This window comes from Chionomys nivalis, chromosome 5 (genome assembly GCF_950005125.1).
Source record: "Chionomys nivalis chromosome 5, mChiNiv1.1, whole genome shotgun sequence".
Lineage (NCBI taxonomy): Eukaryota > Metazoa > Chordata > Mammalia > Rodentia > Cricetidae > Chionomys > Chionomys nivalis.
In genome coordinates this window covers 34822935-34846631 of record NC_080090.1, presented here as the reverse complement: position 1 = coordinate 34846631, position 23697 = coordinate 34822935, and the positions used below count along the sequence as shown (strand labels likewise).

Genomic DNA, 23697 nt, shown 5'->3' with positions numbered 1-23697 from the left:
GGTGGAATACATATACTCAGGAGGCATGAGATGGATATATGAACCGCAATCCTCCTAAGGTAACCTGGAGGCTCCAATTAGGGCAGTCTCTTTAGGGCCCCATGTAGAGGCAGGTACCTGTCAGATAGGATTGGGTTTATGGCCTGCACCTCCATCCAGGGACACAACAGGGAAGGAGGTGAGGGCATGGCATGTCAATACCCTAATGTGCACTCACATGGCTGATCTCAGTCCTTCCCACAGCCGTAAAAGGGGAGAGTATGACCTCTGTCCCACAGACAAAGAACCCAATGCCCAGTGCTCAGGAAGATACAGCTGCTGGTCCAAGTCCCACAGTGAGACTGAGATGACACTGCATTCTTTTTTTTTCTTTTTTTCTCTTTTTTTGGTTTTTCGAGACAGGGTTTCTCTGTGGTTTTAGAGCCGGTCCTGGAGCTAGCTCTTGTAGACCAGGCTGGTCTCGAACTCACAGAGATCCACCTGCCTCTGCCTCCCAAGTGCTGGGATTAAAGGCGTGCGCCACCACCACCTGGCGACACTGCATTCTTGTCACCTCTGCCTGTGAGGGTTGTCTGCTGATTCCAGACCTACCTGTCTAATTAGAAATATTCCTAATAATTCCTACCTTTTCTTCTTCCATTGTTTCAGAAAACAGAGACCCTTAACCATCTGAGGTAAAAGTCTACTGAGAGCCCTGCTTGGTTTTCTACTGTATCATCTCACCTATCGCCCATGCAGAGGGAAGCTGGTCCCTGAAGCTGGTCCTCACATTCCCTACTCCCAACTTGTGCAGAGAGAGGGCTCCTAGGCTACGGTGGCGCCATAATAAAACCGCATTCACCTCACCCAGGACAAAGCTTTCTATGCAAAAAGAACAGATGTTTCTATGCAAACCGCTAAATCCAAGGCTTTACCAAATGACCTGTGAGCAAGAGAAAAGCAGGTCTGAGTACTGCACCCTCCCCACCATGGGGACCTGCATGTCTTCCTGGGCTTTTACAGGGGTAAAAAGCAAGCACAGAAAGAGGAAGGAGGAGGAGAAGCCAAAACATGTTGGCTGTGAAATGTGGCATATCTGGGGAGTTCAGGGAGAAAGCAGCTTGTGGGTGTCAAAGGGGCAGAGAGACAAGACAAAAGTATTCTAAAAAAGTGTCGCTTTGCTATGAAAAGGATCCTCTCAACATTCTTCAGAGAATAATGGTAAAGAATACGATGCCATTGCCTTTTTTTTTTTCTTTCTCCTAATGTGACTCTACACAGACACTGGGACATGAGGTATCACTATTTATATTTGAATTAGCAATGAATGAAACAATAGATAAATGAATGAAAGAAAACTTTAAATCCACCACTGAGTGTCCAAAGTCCTAACACTCTTCTGCCTGCCTGTGCTGGGAATGATAACAGCTAACACCACCCCCGGTGAAGGCTTCACACCATGCTATGTCCTGATAACGCCAAACACAGGTTAAAAACATCATGAGAGAAGTGCACTTGGAACACCCAACCTACTGCCCGTTCAGGCTTAGTAGCCTTGCAGTGTACAATACTGGCTGTCTCCCCGCCTGAGTATATGACCAGCTGGGAGCTCAGGCTTCATGATGCCGCCAGCATGACAAGTGTACCCTACCATGCCACACTAACCCAAGAAGAGGTCAGCATGGTCAGTGCTAAGTACGGTTGCTACTGAATGTATATTGCTATTCTGAGTCAAATCAACATGAGTTGAGGTTTGATTACTAACTTCTCTAATCTGCCTCTGCCCCCACAATGTGGCATACACAGTCAAATGGCAATGCTGCTGCTCTCTGGCCTGTCCCCCAAGTCCTAAAGATACTCAGAGAAGAGTCTGTCTACGAGGAGCTGTTCATCTCAAGTATCCAGAGAGGCAGGCTGGAAATTTGGTCAGATTTAGAGGGATGCTAAAGACCTAGAGACCACTTATAAGAGGGAGCAGGTCACCCACATGTGGCATGTAGGAAGAGAAAGCTGCTTGTTGGTTCTCGGCTGCCAGGCCACTCATCCCCAAAATAATCATGCAGAACCATATTATTTAAATCATCGCTTGGCCCATTAGCTCTAGCTTCCTATCGGCTAAGTCTTACATATAAATTTAACCCATCTCCCATTAATCTGTGTAGCGCCACGTGGCAGTGGTTTACAAGCAAAGTTTCAGCATCTGGCAGCAACTCCATGGCGTCTCTCTGACTCTGCCCTTCTTCCTCCCAGCATTTAGCCTAGTTTTCCATGCCTACCTAAGTTCTGCCTTGCTATAGGTCCAAAGCAGTTTTCTTTATTGATTAATGGTAATCCAGCACACAGAGGGGACTCCCACTTCAGTCGTACACCCTCAAGGGCTAGGAAAGGTCTGACTTGTCTACTCCCAGAGGTCAGTTCTAGGCTGGTTACACATGCAAAATGCTTGTGAGTTCTATATAAGTTGAATTAAGTTAAATCCAGGGTCCTGCTCTTCTTTATGAAGGTAGGAGCAGACCTGAAGTCTCAAGATGGGCCTCACAAGCAAGGGTAAGGTCTCACCAGCAGGGACTGAGATTACTCCATGGGAGCCAAAGATGATGTCAAAGTCTTTAATTTATCACCAACTGACCATCCCTTGGAGCTAGGTACCAAAGGGCAGGCATAGCTCAAAGAAGAATTCTCAAGAAAATTCAAGAATTTCTTCCTAGAACTTGAAGAGGCATCTCACAGTTAGGAGTACTTCCTCCTTCCTCTTGAAAAGGGGCTGGCCTCAGTTCCTAGCACTCACAAGACAGCTCACAACCATCTGTAACTCCAGTTCCAGGGGATCTGATGCATTCATCTGGCCTTCACAGGCTGTTGCATGCACATAGTGCTCTCAAACTTGAGCAGGAAAACACACATGCACAGGAAATAAGTAATTTTTTTTTAAGTTTCTCAAGACAGGGTTTCTCTGTGTAACCACCATGGCTGCCCTGGAACTCACTTTGTAAACCAGACTGGCCTCAAATTCATGGAGATCTTCCTGCTTCCACCTGGGATTAAAGGTGTGTGCCACCACCACCTAGTAGTAAATCTTTTTTTAAAGTTAAAAAAAAATAACAATCCCAGGAAAGATGGCTAAGTGGTTAAGAGCACTGACTGTTCTACCTAGAGGACCTGGGTTCAATTCCCACCAACCACATGGCAGCTCACAATTGCCTATAACTCCAGTTCCAGAGTACCTGACACCCTCACATAGACAGACATGTAGGCAAAATACCAATGTATATAAAATAAAATGGATTTAAAAAATTCTGTCCACTATTACTAACACCATCGCTGTCACAAATGTCATCATCACCATCATGACCTTACCACTCTGACCTCTCACACCATTACTGTAACTGTCATAACACTGTCATCATAGATACTACCATTATCACCAAAACTGACATCACCACCATCAAAATTGCCACCACCACCATGACCACTATTACCATTACTATAATCTACATTATGTCACAAACATTACTACAGTTGCCATCGCTATCACCATTATCATCACAACCACAATTGCCTTCACCACCTTGATAATCACTTCTCTTAAAATGTCATTACATTACAGCCATTACCATCACCACCACCACAATTTCCGGTACTGCCGCCATCAACCTCATATACTAAACATATCAGCCATTCAAAACTCACTTTGAGTCCCTAATTCTAAAGAATTCCACATGACTTGTGTAGAAACCATGTACCTCACCTGTAGGTTGAACACAGGGTCATCTTCAAGAGTACAGTATGGAAAAAGAGAATCTACAGGGACCTTAAAGTATACTGATGAGATGATCAGGTCCAGCATCAGAAGTGACAAGCCATACTGACAGTATGCATAGATCTTTCAGATGATATAATGAGAAAGGCACTAGTCTACCCATGTGGCCTTTCCTCTCAAAGCCCATACCACAAATCTAATCATGTGAAAAACATTACATAAACTATAACAAGGAAAATTATACATTAGAAATAAAAGCATCCAAAATATTTTAAATAACTTAAGGTTAAAAACTAAGGCAATGTCAATGAACTATGAAGGTCAATTAATGATGTATAAATGTCTTCGTTATGACAACTAAATACAAAATGCTAACAATGAGGAAAGCTGGGTGTGGAGTAGAACGGCACCATCTTAGCTCATTTTCCTGTTAAAATTAAAATATTTCTGAAATTAGAATTTTGTTCAAAAATGAAATGAAGTCTCACCTTAAGTTCTACAAAATGCACTTCTTAATAGTTACCTGAAGTAGTTACATCCCTAATTACCTCACCTTAACTCAGTGCTATGGCAGTGCTCATCAACATATCGATACCACCTTTAATCCCTGCCCAGATGCCCCATGCAACCTACCCCACTTCCTGAGGCCACCCAGAGCTTTCAGAAGCACTGAGAAGATCACCACACATGCTGTGATGGCTCCTATCGCCTTAAGGGTTAAATCCAGGCTTTCACAAGGCAACATCTTTTCCAGGCTCCTCCTCCTTCTCCACATGTCTCTCTTGATGTTGCCATATTAGAAAATCTATTGCTCACACTCTCACCTTCTACAGAGCCCCACTACATCCCTGATGAGTCCTCTTGCTGCTGGTTCCCCTTGTGGGCCCCTCTCTGCCCTTTAACACTCAGTGCAGACACTGCCTTTTACAGAGACCTCCCTCCACCCCAGGTCAGGTAGGTAAACCACAGAGAAAGCCCTCATCACCCCAACACTTGTGCCTGTCCTATGCTGTCCCCATTTGCTTGGTCTCTGAGAGGAGAGGCAAGAGCTCTCAAGCGCCACGCTTCAACAAATGTTCACTCAGCAATTAATAAATGACTGGGAAGAAAAGGGAGACGAAAAAACCAGCCTGCAATGAAGGGTCTTTGTTCCTGGGCTTTAGATTTTGCATCCTATTCTTCAGGACTCCATTAACCTCACTGGAGTCCTGTATAACTACATCCCATTATATGGCAATGTAATGGATTACTAGATTTAATTATAACAGGATAATTAATGTCTGGGTATTACTAGTTTAGACATAAAACTTATATATTCCCTTCAGTGTAACTACTCTCTCTAACTTCATGATTACCCAACTAAAAAATATTTTTTTGATAAGAAGTACCTTTGTTATGGAGTACGTGATGCCAAGCAGAACATCTGGTCTGCAGCCTGCTACTGTCCTTCAGGCTGACTCTACCACAGCTATATCATCCTAGAGCCACAGTGCAAACCCCATACCTTGCTCTCTGAGTTTCCCAAGGCATCTTCCCAAGTCTCCTGGGAGACAGCTGAGAAATACCCTTTCTTGACTTCAATTTTCTTCCATTACATCAAGTAAAGGCAAACCATGAGAAACAAGGGATCCTCAGCAGCTTTGACAAAGGGAAGACAGTATAGTCAAGTCAGAGAAAGGATGAGGAACTCAACCTCACCCTGAGTCTCCACCTCTCTACCACATCTTTTCCAACTTTCTCATAGCTCTTGCTTTGGGCATTGCTCCAAAGATTGTCATTCCATGTGAGGTATTACTGTACACATCGGCGGTCAAGCACTCAAGAGGTTGGTATGGGAGGATGATAAAAGAGAGAAGGAAAGAGGGAGGGAGGGAGGGAGGGAGGGAGGGAGGGAGGGAGGGAGGGAGGGAGGGAGGGAAGGAGGGAGGGAGGGAGGGAAGGAAAAAAAAGGAAGGTTCATTCTTTGCCTTAACAAAAACTTGGCTTCCTGTCAGTGACTTGCAGGTTGCTCTCAAATGGCGACACCATGAACACTCACACCACAGATTGATGGAGGGTCATCTTTCTATCTGTTGCTTTCATTGGTTAATTAATAAAGAAACTGCTTGGCCTCTGATAGGGTAGAATTAAGATAGGCCAACCCTTAAGTGGGTGGAGTAAACAGAACAGAATGCCGGGAGAAAGAAGCCGAGTCAGTGAGTCGCCATGATTCTCCCACTCCAGACAGACGCAGGTTAAGATCTTTCCTGGTAAGCCAGCTCGTGGTGCTACACAAAATATTAGAAATGGGTTAGAACAAAATGTAAGAGCTAGCCAATAAGAGGCTGGAACTAATGGGCCAGGCAGTGTTTAAAAGAATACAGTTTCCGTGTAATTATTCCAGGTAAAGCTAACCGGGTGGCGGGACGCAGCCCTGCCGCTCCCACTTCAACAACAGATCCCAAGTGCATGGCACAGTGCCCCCACTCTGACCCATCCTCTCACTCATCCTTACAGAACCCAGTGATGGGCAAGCCTGAGCTTCCCTTTAGCTTGAGAGATCACCTATATTTGAACTCTGATCAGCCACATGATAAAAAAAAAAAAAATATTGTCCCCAGGTCACAGCGCTTTAAGGACACCCAAACCAATGTATTATAAGGGTCAAGTGAAGGTGATCGCCCAGCTGCTGGCTTCTCATTCTTGCAGAATGTAACTGTGATCACATGACAAACTCTAGCACAGAGCTGTCCAGCTGATCCCTTAATGAATTTTGACCCAAGTAAAGCATGAAAGTTAATAAAATGATTATTTTATTAACTAAGTTTCAGGATAGTTTATCACATGACAATACACAACAAGAGCACTACTCCACTATGAGGCAGACGGGACGCTTTCCCCTCCCTTCTCATGCTGGTGCTCCGTGTTCTAGTTTCTCCGGGCAATTTTCATTCAGACCCCACAAGCACAGATCTGGGATATCCATACCTGTAGTAATATCTGTGGTAGGGCTGTGTCCCCGGCACCCAGCCGCCCGCATGGCTAGCTTATGCCCCAAAATAATTACACGGAAACTGTATTCTTTTAATCACTGCCTGGCCCATTAGCTCCAGCCTCTTATTGGCTAGCTCTTACATATTGATCTAACCCATTTCTAATATTCTGTGTAGTACCACGAGCTGGCTTACCAGGAAAGATCTTAACCTGCGTCTGTCTGGAGTGGGAGAATCATGGCGACTCCTGACTCGGCTTCTTTCTCCCAGCATTCTGTTCTGTTTACTCCACCCACCTAAGGGTTGGCCTATCAAATGGGCCTAGGCAGTTTCTTTATTTTTAACCAATGACCTTCCTCCATCACATACCGGGGTCTCGTCAAGGCAGGCATCATTGCCTCAGTTACTGTTGTTGACTGCCTGGTGCCCATTCCATTAATACAGTAAACTTACCCCCACTTGCTCCCTCCATGACTTGGTATTCCTGTCTAGGGGCCCTACACAGCAGATCTATGGGTACTATTGCACCCAGTGTCATTACAAAAGGTGATTTTACTCATTCTCAAAATTCTTTAGCTTGCTTCAAAGTCTCCCATCTGGAGCACTACCCAAGGAAAGTTCACATGGATGCCTGCTCTGGAGGGTCCCTTGTCCACAACGGTACAGAGAAGGGCAGTGATGTACAGCCTTCCCAATACGGTGATGGGTAGAAGGTCACTGACAACAGGGCGCTCACAGTTGGGTGCCAATTTCCAGGCTCACTGGTCTTTTTAAGTGTGGGTTTCTTCTCTCTGGCTCAGTGTGACGGCTCTTTAGGACCATAGGCCATACCTGTCCCCTAAAGGATCCAGACATGAAGCCCACTGTGTCTTAGTAGTAGCCCAACCACCGACAGGCTGCTGTGGGATTCCTTCACACCTGAAAAGTCACTCTGGAGGTAGAAAGCACCTATGGCCATCTCCCTTCCATGTGCCTATTAACCAGCAATCCTGATGTGCCACCAAACCGCTACCACTAGTGGCATGGGCCAGTGATAGCAGATGGGAAATGGCTTGAGATGTTCTGCCCTGTTTCAGGACATAATCTACAATGACCAGGCAACATCTGTAGCCTGAGGGTCACTGAGATCCCCCTCCCCTTTAAGTTCCCAGGACTCCAGTCCTCTCCTCTGAGAACACTCTGAAGGGTTTTCTGATAGTTTAGTCTTCAATCCCAACTAGAGTGGCCAAAAACCAGAAACGATCTATCTCTTTTTGCTGGCCCCTTTCCTCAATACCGGGAGTCACAAGTGTATCTGGTCTTCTTTATTTGGTTCCAGAAGTCATGCTTCTTGACAGAGAGTGAATGATGAGGCAGAATACTTCCAGGTTCTCCTCTGAGCCACTGTCACATTCACCTTGACCCCAGAAGCCCCATGCTGATTCCACCATTGTAACTAATAGCCATCCCAGGACACAATAACCAGGACTGTACCACCGTGAGTTTCAGCCTGAACTCCTAAAGAGGCATCACATGGCGATCTGAGCATCCAGAAACCTCAGATTGCTTTGGTGAAGAAGAGAATAGGTCATGTGGATGAGAAGAAGGAAGAGAGGGGTGTTTTTCAGTCTTCTGCCCTTTGTCATTGTTTAACTCATAGTATTTCCCTTCCTGCACCTCCCATGTGATTGGAAACCACTCCCTGCCTTCATGCCCCCAGTGTTACAGAGCTTTTTAGATGGGGACATGTATGTGTTTCTCCTGGCAAACACTTCCATGTTCTGCTGTCAAGTTTTGTTTCTCTCATAGTTGTACTTGTCTTGTATAACCAGCAACTCCTTTGCCCCAAGATCCATGACTCCAGCCATGGACCATAATGCCTTTTGTTTGCTGGCACCCTGCCCTAACATCATGGCACATGGGAACAATGCTGAAGATGTGGAGTATAAGGAACTGGGGACAGGGAAATGCTGAGCTACCCCATCCATAGGTGGAGAATGCACAGTAGATATACCTGTTATGATAGACACCCCCCAAAACAATACCTCACCTCTCTCCAGGTCCACCATCTCAGTGGTAGGTCACAATCACAGCCTTGATGACAAGCACTAGCACACAACCATATCTGTAGAGCTGCCTTTTCTCAGTGATGCCAGGATGTTTCCCCATGCCCCTGGCGCACCATCGCTTTGCATGTTCTGAGACTCTCGCTCTCCATTCATACAATGGTGCCTGGTACCCCCTCAATGCCTAGAACCATGGCAGACTCTGAGGAGAAGGAAGGGGGCAGACCTGCACCTCTTGAAAAACTGCTGATTCTTAGAATAAACTAATGAGTCAAAGGTAGTAATCTCATGGTGCAATGATGGAGGAAGGTCATTGGTTAACTAATAAAGAAACTGCCTTGGCCCATTTGATTGGCCAACCCTTAGGTGGGTGGAGTAGACAGAAGAGAATGCTGGGAGAAAGAAGCCGAGTCAGGAGTCGCCATGATTCTCCCACTCCAGACAGACGCAGGTTAAGATCTTCCCTGGTAAGCTAGCTCGTGGTACTACACAGAATATTAGAAATGGGTTAGATCAATATGTAAGAGCTAGCCAATAAGAGGCTGGAGCTAATGGGCCAGGCAGTGATTAAAAGAATACAATTCCGGTGTAATTATTTCGGGGCATAAGCTAGCCATGCGGGCGGCCGGGTGCCGGGGACGCAGCCCCGTTCCTCCTATTACAACAGAGTGGCGCCCAACGTGGGGCTATTTTGCCCCCGACCCGGCACGGGGGGGGGGGGCGCAAGCTCCACCTTTCCCGGCTAGTTGCCTGAGCTCAGGAAGGCGATTTACAGCGCGCTCCCTGCTCGCTTTCCCTTCCCCCACTCCAGGCCACTACAGTCACAGAGCAGCGACCCCCCACAGAGCAGTTAATAGCTCCCTGCTTCTTCCAAACCCTCACTGCCTGATTTAAGGGAAGCACCTGCGGTTTTGAAGCAAAAGCCGCCAACCCCTTCCCTTAACAGGCAGTACAATAATTTTTGTTTTGAGTTAATTGTTTCAGACCGGCTCTGGCTTAGACCACGTGGATCCAGGAGCATTTCTTAAAATGTTAAGCACTTCTCAAAAACTTAAGTTGCACCATGTAGGGGTAATACGGTACCGCCTGTGTCCGGCTCAGTCTAAACCTTAACTGCGCTGTTATTATGGTAATTACGGTAGTTCCTGCCTGAGACCAGCATAGTTCAGCATGGCGGAGTTGAGCCACTCCTGCCTCAGAGGCATTTGGTGCCCCTGAGCCACACACAGTTCCAGGCACACAGGTTATACCATGAAAGACCTGAATAACAGCGCCCCCATTCAGCAGGAAGCAGTTTGGAGAGAAAAAACTGCGCCCATATTCCCAAATATTGTTTATAAATGTTCTTTTACATTTAAAGGGGGAAATGATATAGGTATGAATAATTTGCATTGGTTTGGATTTTAAGGTCAATTTTGTTATGTGTATATGTATTTCTGATCTTGATTAAGGTATTGTGATTATGTAGTTCATTTAAAAATGTAATGTATAATTAGGAAATATAGGTTGCTAATGGATAATCATAAACAATAGTCAAGCTTGTAGTCACGTTAGTTAGATTTTCTAGATATATAGAGATATATTTCAATTAGGCATTCTTCATATCTTTCAAAGACTACAGAACATGGCATTTAATGTTTTAATAACTTAGGGCTTTTCATGACAATGAGACACGTCTGCTCCTGGCAGCACCAATCTACTTCAAGAGGATGATGGGCATCGAAGAGGCTCCTTATGGAGTTTGATAGCCATTTGGGCAAGAAACTGTTCTTGCCTGGACTGTTGCATAAACTGGACACAGAGAACCCGCAGAAAGAGGACTGCTGAACTTGCCTAAAGGTGAGATGGTTTTTCGGGGTTCCTGACTCATAAAAGAGTCTGCGAGACATTCTGCAGGACACAGCAAAAAGTGACTGAACTGTCTTTGGAATTTCCTGCTTGATGAAAATGTCTGCTGGATACTATGGGCCTGAAGGCTGAAGATGGATGCCCCAACAGTACAGAGGAACTTTGGGTAACTGTCCAGGCAGCGAGATGTCTCTGTGATTTCTAGCATTTTGTAAGTTGCTTACTTCTCATTTACTTAGGTAATATTATATCCTTCTGGAGTCTTTGATGGAGTTGAAGAATGGTTAGTTAGTTGTAGTTATAGTTTTCCTTAATTATGATAAAGATAAAATAGATGTAAATATTGTAATTTTTACTTGATAACTGTTTTGTTATATGTAATTTTGCTGTTAAAGTTAAAGCCTTCTTTTTTTTGTTTAAACAGAAAAAGGGGAAATGATGGAGGAAGGTCATTGGTTAACTAATAAAGAAACTGCCTTGGCCCATTTGATTGGCAAACCCTTAGGTGGGTGGAGTAGACAGAAGAGAATGCTGGGAGAAAGAAGCCGAGTCAGGAGTCGCCATGATTCTCCCACTCCAGACAGATGCAGGTTAAGATCTTCCCTGGTAAGCCAGCTCGTGGTACTACACAGAATATTAGAAATGGGTTAGATCAATATGTAAGAGCTAGCCAATAAGAGGCTGGAGCTAATGGGCCAGGCAGTGATTAAAAGAATACAATTCCGATGTAATTATTTCGGGGCATAAGCTAGCCATGCAGGCGGCCGGGTGCCGGGGACGCAGCCCCGTTCCTCCTATTACAACAGTGCAAATGGGAAGCCAAGGCTATGGGGAGGCACAGAGTTAGACAGTGAGACAGGCATGGGACAGGTCTGCCTAGAACCATGTCTCCTCCCCCCCATCATAAACAGAAGGAAGATGCAAATGCTCTCGGGGGGCCCGGGATCTCCCAAGAAAACAGCAATCAAATGGGGAGCAAGTGGGAGGGGTCCCTCATCCTCAGATGAAGTCTCTTAGGTCAGTTGATCTGACCCAACTCTATTGACCACTCATGAATGACACTTCTGGGCTCCCCTAAAGTTTCCAGAGTGCTTTCCTGTATCACTTTTTTCTGCATAGTGTATTCAAGGACTCTCTGTGAAGATTTAGGAGAAAGACGGTTTCCACTACATCTGCTATGGGTAACAAGCCTCCTCCCACAAACACACAGTGTGAAGAGACTGGCTTTGGAGACAAGCTGCTCTGGCCTATTGGCCAACTCCATCACACTCCTTGCTCTGCCAAAGCCCTGCTCTCCTAGCATTGTCGAAACAACACGGTCAGCTGATGGGTCCACAAAAATTCAACTTGATCCAGAAACGCTAGAGCCCTCCCTCTTTATCCTAGACCCCATTGTCACCACCCTCCTCCAAAGCTGGACAACGTAGAAGCAAAGCAAGAAAACAGGGTAATGGCCCCAGCTCTCCCCCAACCTCTTTCTTCCGGCAGGTGGGAAGGTTTTCTTCCATCTGCACACTGGGGTGATGATGGACTGCCCCCAATTCTCTACCCTGTACTTCCTTTCCTTTGCCATGTAACTTCAGACAATAACTCAAGAGGTAGAGACTCTTACGCCTTCCCACTCAGCTGCCCCTGCTACTCGCTTTAGCTGAGAGGATGGAGCAGAAGCAACAGAGCGAAGTCTGAGGCTAGACATCCAGCAGCCCTGAGCATTGCCATCGGCTGTTCTGGAACTCTGATGCTGCCGTAGAAATATGTACAGCCCCAACAGCTTTGCCTGTTGGATGAGTCCACGCTGACTCACCCAGCTTCGCCTCCCCTCCGCCTTGTGTAACGCTTTCCTAGAGTCCCCACCAGGCTTCCGATGTAGCCCTTTGTCCATGCCACCTCAGAGGAGGTCTTCTAATCTGAAAACTCTCAGTGCCTCGGTGCATGAAAAGGGTAACTGAGTCATCTCAGCTGCCTGCACTTGCATCTACCCTTCGATCCCCATGCCTCCTGGATGAAGGGGCAGGCTGCTAGTAAGACACAAGAAAAGACTAACATTCTGCTCAGATATTTAATAGCCTGACAAAGAAAGAACCCAAGGTCCCTTCAGGCCCATGCTTCAGGTTCCCCTGCCGCCTCCTCCCTTCTCCCTCTCCCTCTGACTCCACGGAGAAGCAGTTAGCTTCCTCAAGCACTCCTGAGCATGGAGAACAGAGGTAACTCAGACTGGAAACAGCATGGGCTTTCATACACTATTGATTGCTTAGATTCTCCTTTGAAATAACAGAAACCAAAGATTAAGTTCTTTCAAAGTAGTGTTTTACTTAGGTCATTCTGCTTGGCAAGAACACTAAGAACATGTTTAGTATGTTCAGCTGAAGCTATAAACAGTGTTTGCCTGGGAACAGAAGTCAATGTTCCTGGGATCCTATCACCATCCATTTCCTAATTCTGAAAACAGGAATTAGCAGAGATGAGCAGCCTCGGATCCTGCAAAAACATTCCAGGTCACCAGATGAGAAACACAGTAAAATAGTTGAGGAGTAGATGGGAAGCCGATGGGCCAGCTCTGTATCAAGGGAGGAGGATCCTGGAGACTGCAGGCCCCAAGGTCAACCTTCCTCCCATAAGCACTGAGTTCTAAAGCTGCCAGGACAAACTGTAGGAAATGCCCTTCCTCACACTCGTGCTGGTAAGAAGGTCTGAGGGAAAGCAACAAAACTCCAATTCACAGCACTTTCGTTAAAAAGTGCCAGGGCTTTGAAATCCATAAACAGTGAGATATAATTAAATGCAAATGTGGGGCCTTGTTTCAAAATTAATCTTTTATAATTAATTAGTAATTTAAAATATCTTGGTAAATGATACTTAAATGGCATGGAATTATGCTAGCTCTGAGTGATAAAGTCGTCTGCTAGAGATTTGCCGTTTTGGAGCGAGAGATGTTTGCACATACCACGTGGGACAACAGAACACTGTGCCTCCTTAATTTACCTTTGCAACAACCGAGATAAAGAGCAGACTCTTTATATTCAGATTGTGGGGGCCTCACTCACTGCAGCAGAACCAGAAAGGAAATTGCTTGGAATCAACCCACTTCCATTAAGGATTAAATTGGTCTCCAGCCATGCTGTCATCCTGGGAGGCCAAGCTGGGAAGGGATGTTGATGAGGGGGACCCTTTCCACCTTTGTCACCCTCCATATTCCACCCAGCCTGTGCACAAGGACCAATAGGAGCAATGAGAAGCTTTCCCTACAGCCGTCTCCCCCAATCTTTCTCCTATCCTTCCACTACAGAAGAGTCTGTCAGTGCCTAACCACAAATGTAAATGTCACCTGTTGCCATTGTCACTTTGCCACTGCCTTTCCCTTCTCAACATTGTAAAGATCACCCTGGGCCACTCTGATATAGGGGCACACTACAACATGGGTTTTCTCTAAGGGTGTCTGTCTGTGTGTGTGTTCTGGTGCCTGACAGACTGTGCCAGTTTGAGGGGCTGGTGTTACAGGTTCGTCTTTGGTTATATCCTTGATATGTTGGGGAGTGGAAAAAGGAAGAAAGTATTGTGTGTGCATGTGTGTCTGTTTGTCTGTCTCTGTGTATACATACATACATACATACATACATACATACATACATATTGTGAACTAGTCTCCCACACCTGCTTACATCAATGTTTACTCCCAATCCAGCCCCATATATTCATCTCTGGGCCCTGTGCAGGCTCCCACCACATGGCACATCTGGGTAAGGACCACTCCACCTATAGGAGAAGACCAGGCTATTTGCTGACCTCTGCTGATCTAGAATAGGATTCTAAGGTAACTAACTATAAGTCTTCCCAACAGCAGAAAGTTTAAGACCAAAGTCCTGGACTAATAAGCCACCTAGGACTTGCTGAGCAGCCAAAGATGCAGCAAAACACAAATGAGATAACCTCAGCTATAAGCCTTTCTACAGGAAACAAGAACTATAAGAAACACCCACTTATTCCCCCGAAAGATGGCCAGGTTTGAGGGCTCTCAAATGAGAAAAGAGTGAATGTTACATAGCCCCAACCCACGGTTTTCCATCCTGGTAGAAGGGAAAGAAAGCCTTATTTTCATGGGATAGTAGGGGAGGGAATGCTGCACCTGTCATTGTGAACGAGTAGCAATCAGCTGTCTTTTACAGAGCATTTGGCTAGGCTCTCATTTCTAACTAGACAACGCAGATGGAAAGAAAAAAGAAGAAAATAAGGAAGAAGCAAAGGAGAGAGGGGACTATGGAAAGCTAGAAGCAGCCTCCCAAACAATGACAAGGTGAAAGGGTAAATCTGACAGCTCACACACAGCCAGAAGCCCCAGTGGGAGGGGGCCCTGGGTCACCCCCTCTCTGCTAGCTTCTGAGGATGCTCTGTAGTATGTGGTCCAGTTGGCCTCAGAGAGAAGGCTAGTTCTTGTATCCTGGTATTTAATATGGTCCTTGATCCACAGAGCCACCAGACAGTACTGGTTGGGTTCACAGGTGATTGGATAGATGGAGGGATAGATGACAGGCAGACAGTGACAAATGGGACACATACATCCAGAGAAGAGCCAACTGTCAGTGGGCAGCTGGTCTCCCCCATCAAACACGACCTGGAGAGGGATGAAGACAGGAAGACTGTGGACCATTCGCCTCTAAGACCTGTGACTGCCCCCCACACCCGCACCAATTGATCCTGCCTAAAGCTGATTCCCTGATCTGACTCAGGAGTCCTTTCTACCGTCAGCTTAGCTTCAATTTCAGCCATTTCTGGTCACCTGCCCCTCTGTATCCATTCAGTTAGTGCCAGCTCATTCTTCTAGGCCTAGCCTTGTTGTTGCTGCATTCAGGAAACCTCCTGGACACTGTCACTATCTGTCTCCCTGGCCACAAGGTACTGCTCCATCCCTTCTGCCACTATGGATAACAGAACTTTTTCATATCTCCATCTTCGCTGACCAAGCTGGAAGCCCCATGGAAGCAGGAAGCCAGCCACAGTGCTGGAGCTCATTAAACCTGCAAACGCGCCAGATGGAATGTGTGAGAAGACAGCTCGAGAAGCTGTCGCTGAGCAGGCTCTCCAGAGCAAGGCCCTGATCTTAGCCCTCCTCAGCAGCTTCTGACTTCATTGCTTGAGTTCTCAAGGCTCTGGAGTGAAGTAGAAAGACCCATGCCCACCTCCCCATCTGGTGAGCCAGCTGACAGGCTTGAGTGACGATAACATCACAGACAAACTCACAGCCTACTAAAGTATCCATCAGCCAGTGCCAAAGCCGAACTGGAGAGACAGTGAGCCCAGCCCACTTCCAGGTAAGGTGACTGGAAGGAGTCTCCCTGCCTCCCTCTTCCTTCCCTCCCTCCAAGGCCAAGAACAGAATACAGCACATCCTGCCAGAGGGAGAAACTGTTCAGCAAGCCACAAGGACATCTGTGTGGCAATCACAGGCCTGGGACCAGATACCAGGATGTAATCCCTCCAAGCTCAGCTGTTCCAGGCAGTATGGGGGTGGGGGATTCTCCTCCAAGGTCAGCTACTCCAGGGGTGCTTCTGACTACCCTACTTTGCTGCTATTTCTGTTTTATTATGATGTCAGGTGAAACCCAAATCTTTGTACATGCTAGTCAACTGTCCTACACGGAGCCATAAACCTAGCCCTCTCGCTACGTTTTAAAGACACTGTGTCAACATCGTGGAGAAAATGTGGAATTCAGAATGAGTCATGCAGTTGTATAGCTTGCTCTCTTAGTAAGGCTTCTCACTGTTAAGAGAGAGCAGGACCTCCCCTGGCACTTAGCTGGGTTTGGGTAACCCCTCCCCGCCCCTGCTGCATTACCTGGGCCCCGCCTCGATGTAAGGGGAGAAGCTTGGTCCTGCCTCAACTTGATGTGCCCTGCTTTGTGCAAACCCATGGGAGGCCTGTCCCTTTCTGAATGAAGATGGAGGAGGAGTGGATGGGGAGGGGGTAGATGGGAAAGTGGAGGGGACAGGAGGTGAGGAAGGAGGGGAAACTGGTTGGTATGTAAAGCAAAGGAAAAAATGTTATTTAAATAGAAAATTAAAATAAAATAAAAAAGACTGAGTCATGGTCAGCAGTGGGTCCCAGGCAAGCACCAAGATGGTGGTCTCCTACAATTCACCCTCCCATCAATCACCAAGACCAGAGTTTGGAAACCTGCTAGCCCCGGGCAACACTGTGCCTCATAATGTTAAATCACAGATAATCCGGTGGTACCATGTAACCCGCAGGCCAAGGGCTGAGGGCGGTGAACTGCTTCGGCAGGGTTACTACTCAGAGAAACAGTTTCTAACACGGTTCACTGGCAGCCTAGCAGGTCATGGTGCGCAAGGCTCAGTACTAACAACAATGAAAGCGTCAAGTGCATCAGCAGACTCACACTTGCGGGAAGGCAAGTCTCCAGCAGGGCTGACTTTCTTCACCCACTCCCACTCAGTCATGCTTTGTGAAAGGGAGAAATAAGACATGGCAGCTGGGAAGGCCGCACAACCTACACGGCCCTACAGCTCCTCTGTGCCTCCCAATTCACACGGCAGTGGCCTCTCACTCGAGCGGAGGGCTGAGAGCCCTCTCACTTCTCTAGACAGTGCTCTGAAGGTCATAAGATTCAGAAAGGGGGTCACCCTCGTGAGAATCATCCGTCCTGTCCTAGCAAAGAGGAAAGTGGGTCAGTCTGCCTGAGGAGCTCAAGCAATGTCCCCAGGCAATGACAAAGATGGAGCTCCCCGTCTTTTAAGAGACTTGCAGGACTAGACAGCTGGACAGAAGTGTTCTCCAGACTCTAGATCCTTTTCCCACCTGTGCCTAATAGACACACTAAGACTCTTAGAATGAGGCCTGGAACAACCCCGAAGCATATCTTCCTCCGTGATGCTGGCAACAGCCGCATGCATCTTTGACAGGAAGTTTAACACACTGTGTCCTCTGAAGTCACCAGCAGTGGAAGAGAGAAGACTCTGGAACAGGCCAAGCCCAGACTAGAATTCCATTCTGCCTCTTAGTAACAATGACTTGATACAAATCACTTAACATCTATTAAAATCACAACTGAAACAGGTGCTGGGGGGAAAATGAGCACCAAGGGCCAGACCCACGTGGGCATCAGGAAAGGATGGCTTCCTCTATTTCCGGTGGCATGGCCGGGAACCAAAGACTAGGACTTTCTTTATAGGCATTTAAAGAAAGGCAGAGGTGGTATGTCCTCTAATCCGAATTCAGAGACTGTCTTCACACTCAGTCTCCTGACACCACTCCAGTCAAAGCTGCCTGACAAGGGAAGGAGCCCCTCCATTGTATCCACGCCCACAAACACCCAGAGTGCGAACACAGTCTGGAGAATTAGGAAAGGCAGCCAGCTAAAGCCAAGCACAGTGCACACTGCACCACAGGAGTCTGGATAATTACTCACTTGGAAATAACACATTTAGGCCAGTTGTGGTAGTGTGTAAATCCTTCGGGGACCGAGAAACAAGAAAGGCCTAGATTCGTGTAGATGGAAAATATACATGTGTATGCACAGCCAAATGTTTCTCAGCACTGCGATCTTAGCAGCCGCAGCAACTGAGTCTATAAAGATCAAACAAATTTATCAACATCACACAGACAGGAAGTGGAGCAGAGACTGGATCAGAATCTGTGGAACTGCAAGACCCATTTTCTTTCCTCTCCCAAGCGTCCCAGAAGATCAATGGCAGAGAGGGAAGGAGATGAGCAGAAAGGCCAAGGAATTAGAACAAAGTGAGAAGCTGGAAAGCTGGTGACAAAAACCATGGACACTCTCCCCAGGGCAGACGGATCCAAGTCTGGCAGTAAACAGAGAGAAAAGTCACCCTGTGAGCCACCTTCTGCAAACACACCACCGGGAGCATTCTGAGAAAGGCCGGTCATGTCAGCACTGCTAATCCGAGGCTGAATCACTGCATACAGGGAAGAAAGCTCTGGTGAGGACGCTGAGAACCCACAGGACAGCACAGCCTGGCTGACCACCAGCATGATCCAGGCCTGATTAGCTGAGAGCATCAGGGCTACTGGCCAACTTACACCAAATTAAGCGTTCCCAGTGTTAGGCTCTCCAGCAGTGGGCTTCGTGCTGGTTCCTGACGCATGAGGTAGCATTCTGAATGATAATTAATTAGAGTGGAGAAGCAGAATAAGAAAGCATAGTACATCAGATGAAATTAGTATAATTCAGTCTTTCTCTTTCATTTTACCTGCAATCAGAGTAGGCTGGCAAGGTGGCTTGGGTCAGGAGAGAAACCCCAGGGAGCATCCACTGTTCTACACTCCTATGATCCATTAGGCCCTCGCCCGTTCCCAGACGCACCACACCCCTAGCCAGCTCTTCCCCGCAAACCAGCTCAGGCCCAGGGAGTGACAGCGACCTCTGTGCCATGAGACCCCTGGAACCAGTCCCAGCCAGCGCTTCTAGCTCAGTTTTCTAGTCTGATCTCAAATTAATGGATTCTTTGCGAAATTGGAGACCCTCCCTTGCCTTCCTGTGGAAGTCCGGATCCCTAATAGGGGTGTTTTTAAAAGGAGCACACACCAATCAGCACAAGCACCAGAGAAGATGCTCGCTCACCCCAGGCATCACTTGGTACGCCACAGACACCTCCACCGAATGTCAACAAATCCCGCGGCAAACCTGCCCACTTCTCCAGAGAGCTAGAAACTCAATTTATCCCTACAGGTGGATGCAACCAAGAAAAGAAAACTACTAGGAAAAACATCTGGGTTTCAACTTGGAAAATACGGGCAGTAACTTATAAGCAGGCTTCCCATCTGTCCCATAGCCTCTTCTGAGTCAGAGAAGAACGTGGGTCGCCTGCTAGGGACCCATCAGTAGCCAAATCATGTTAAGGCTTCTCTCTGTATAGTCAGGTAATGGGGACTGAGTGCTCATGTGTTCCCTGTTTGTTTCTCTTATACACCTGAGCCATTCAGCAGCCCTGGACACTAGGCATGAGCGGCCTCAGCTCCCATGACCTACCTCATTGATGAAGGAGTGGGCCCCTTGTGGGCTAAGCAGTAAGATGGCACGGCGCAGCGTGTCCCGGTAGCGGTTCAGCTCCTCCGTCTTCATGGTGGTGAAGAGACTGGTGAACACGTGACTGATATTCTTGTCCACCTTTTGTAAAGAGACGTCGAGGCCCAGCCGTGAGGCCTGGTCCAGAAAGCTTTGGAGCCCACGGATATCTGAGCATGGGAGAAGAGGAAGGAAGAACCATCTTTAAATGGGAAGGGATCTAGCCAGGAGGGCCACTAACCCCAACGCTCCCAACCCAGGCAGCTACCAGCAGAAATGGGATTCCTGTCTACTCACTTATTCAGAGCAGGCTGCAAGGCAGCAACTTAGACCCAACATCCTTATCAGCATCCAGCCTTAGGGTATAGAGTGGTTATCATCTAGCACTGGGAATCCTTTCTGCCATCTGAAAGGTACTATGACAGAAATCACCCTTTGTAATCCTTTTCTTTTCTCATGTGTAGTCTCAATTCTGGCCGATCTGTCCTCCAGGCTACATGGGCTGGTGACCCTGCCTCGGGTTTCCCCATCTCCCTCTGTACCTCACATCAGAGGTTTCTTGACACTCTAGAGACAGATAAGACTACTGACTATCCTGAAGAGACCTGACCCAGCCTTGGGATGGGCCATTCTTACTCTGGGTCACATGCTCTAATCCTCTGAATGTCAACATCTCATGTGATGACCCCTAGCCAATACCACAGGCCTTGTCTTGCTTCCGGATCTGATTTTCTTCCTAGAACTTCCTTCCTCTTGCTTTGTACTCATCCAAAATCCAATCAGAAGCTCATAGTCCAATTGATTCAGAGATGAATAGATGACCAAGGTCCTTCACTGAGACTTTCCCCAGCACTGGGAAGGAACATCTATCTACAAGATAAGTCAACTGAATCAACTACCTGATGGTAGGAGTCCAGAGTGGATCTTGGAGCCCAGAAAGATGACACACTCTCACTGACCTACCACTGTAAGGGGCCAGGAGATGTTTCTTTGTTTTTGTTGTTGTCATTGTTGTTGTTAAGTACGACTGTAATAAACATGAAGCAATAGCTCTGCACAAGCCATCCAACTTCCCTAAGGGACACTGCCCAAGAATGGAACCAATACAGAAGCAAGCAGGTATAAGCCGGAGACACTGCTGTGGTGATGCTATTCAAGCCTTGAGGTCCATCTGTGTCTGACACTGTCTCCTGGACTTCCCAAGAGTTCCCTTTGCTTCCTAAGCCACCTCATGTTTCATTTCTGTCACTTGCAACCTAAATTGTCAACACATAGAAAAGTCATTTTTCTACCCTAGAATGCTTCCATTACCTTTTTGTGCTGTTTGTTTGGGGTGTCAACTTCATACAAGCTGTAGCACGATTAATAAAAACCCAAAGAGAGATATTGAAGTTGAGCCTTAAGGTCAGAAAATCAAAACACACAGCCAGCCACTGACTCTTACCTCTACCTCAGTCTGAAATGGCGATCCTGCCTCCAGGAATCTCAGAATGAGACTCTCTGAGAGCTGTCTCCTCCTGTCTTATATTCCTCTCTCTGGGCTAGGATTAAAGGCATGCATCACTACCGCCTGGTTTCTATGGCAAACTAGAGTGGCTACTGGGATTAAAGGTGTGTGTCACCACTGCCTGGTCTGTAAGGCTGATCAGTGTGACTGTTTTACTCTATGACCTTCAGGCAAACTCTATTAAAATACAAATGAAATATCACTACAACAAGCTACAGTCATCAGAAGAGGGAGCCCCAGTTGAAGAAATGCTGCCAAGAGATCCAGGTGTATGATATTTTCTCAATTAGTAATCAATGTGGGAAGGTCCAGCCCATGGTGGGTGGTGCCATCCCTGGGCTGGTGATCCTGAGTTCTGTAAGAAAGCAGGTTGAGCAAGCCATGGAAAGAAAGCCAATAAGTAGCTGCCCTTCAAGGCCTCTGCATCAGCTCCTGCCTCCAGGATTCTGCCCTGTATGAGTTTCTATCTTGTTTCCCTTCGATGATGAACAGCAATGTTGACGTATAAGTCGAACCCTTTCCTCCCTGACTTGCTTTCTGGTCATGACATTTCATCACAGCAATAGAAACCCTAGGACACTGCCTTATCCTTACATTCCTGATCCCAGGTGCAGATCCTCCAGAGGAAGCTGAGTACCTCATCTAGTCCCACAAGGCCACTGTCCTCATGCCCTGTGGGTCACTAAGACTCCAGTCACTGTGTAGTGCTAACCAAACAGGTTTTATTTCCTGGTGCTTCTCTGGAAATGCCTCCTCCTGGCTGTCACACAAACAGTTCTACATGAGTAGGTGTCAAGGATGCTGGTATAGAGGCCCTCAGCTTCCTATCCTGACAGGAAAACAGACTTACCAGTAAGTCTAGTCTCAGCTTCACTGTAGCAGGAGTATTCCCAGGACTACCACAGGGGGTTGCCCAAGAGTATGCCCTGCTGGAAATTCTAAGAGACCCTTAAACACCCAGGCAAAGCATTTTTCCTTTCCACTCTTCAACTTGCTCATCAATAAAATGAGACCCTGAAAGACACAATTCCTATGCAATGGCCTTCTTGGGTCCAAGAAGCTGGCACATGGTAGTCCAGAGAGCCAGGTCCTTAATGATCCAAAGAAGAACACTGTGGTGCCCAGAGGAGGATCCTACAGGCCATTTCAGAGATAGGCAAAACAGACCAACAGGTAAGCCTGCAGTCGCCTGTGTTCTAGTCTAGCCAGGACTTTGGTCTGTCCATTTGGGAACCTGACCCTGAAACATAGACATGATACAAGTTAGGGCTAAGGCCTGAGTAAGAAGAGGCACCATGAGGGTCTCTTCACTATGCTCCAGAGTGAGGACAATACTGCCGGCACATAGCTCTCCGAGGACTCTGACGTGGTGCTTTGTAATTGTCGCAGCACTGAGGGCCCCCAACTACAAACTCAAGTTGTCAAAGCCCCTTGAATTTCCATAGAAGTCACTGGGTTTCCACCATCCCATGTGGGACCCCCGAGATCTATTTTTTAAAGTGAAATTGAAGAATGGTGCTAGCTAGGATTTTATCAACTTAACACAATACAGAAAATCATCTAGGGAGAAGGAACCCCAACTAAGAAAATTACTCCATCAGAATGGCTCATAGGCAAACTTGTGGAGCATTTTCTTAATTGATGATTAATGTGAGGAAAGCAAGCTAAAACAAAAATTATTCTTATTTTGCTTTATTATTTTTATTTTGTTTTAATCAACATAATAACTGGACATATATAGAATACAGTGAGATATTTTAATATATGTATGCATTCCATAACAAGCACGTCAGCTAAATTAGTATATCACTTCATACATTTTCTCTATGATTGGGGCATTCAAATTCATCTCTTCCAGCTGTTGTGCACCATTTAATACAGCTACAGCACTGCTGACCACAGTCACCCCACTATGACCACACAAAGACTTAGTCCTTCCGACAGCACTCTGTGCCCGATCGCCAGTATCCTTTCATTTTCTGTCAACTCCACAGCATCTACTTACCTCTCCTTCTACAACATCAGCCTTCTTTATTAAATTTTATTTAACTTTCATTTAATTTTATTTTTTACTGAAAATAGATTTTTTCATATAAAATATTCTGATTATGGTTGCCCCTCCCTCAACTCTTCCCAGATTCTCTTCCTCCTACCCACCCACCCACCCAAATTCAAATCCTTTCTTGCTTTCTCTTATCAGAAAACAAACAAGTAAAAATATTAATAATAAACTAATAATAATAATAATAATAAATGAGATAAAACCAAACAAACCTGTACAGGACAATATAAACAAACAAGCAGAAAAACAAAGAGCCAAAGAAAAGAGTACAAAAAACATATATAGATGCATGGATATACACACTGGAACACACAGGAATCCCATAAAAACACCACAATAGGAAATCATAATATATAAACAAATGACAAATAAAAAGTAAAAAATACAAAATGCTCAAGAGAAGTATTATGAGACAAAAAAAAAACTTCTAAAACTACCATTAAATTTATTTTGTGCTGTCCATCTGCTGCTGGGCCTGGGATCTGG

At 46.3% G+C, this 23697-nt stretch overlaps 1 protein-coding gene across 3 annotated transcripts in view; it reads right to left on the bottom strand.

Moving 5' to 3' along the window:
* Positions 1–23697, bottom strand: part of Grid1 (glutamate ionotropic receptor delta type subunit 1) — a 775861-nt gene that overhangs the window by 533179 nt on the left and 218985 nt on the right. For all 3 annotated transcript variants that reach the window (XM_057770780.1, XM_057770778.1, XM_057770779.1), the window contains exon 4: positions 19607–19812. In XM_057770780.1, the coding sequence (XP_057626763.1) occupies positions 19607–19812 (206 nt within the window). The remainder of the gene's footprint in view (positions 1–19606; positions 19813–23697) is intronic.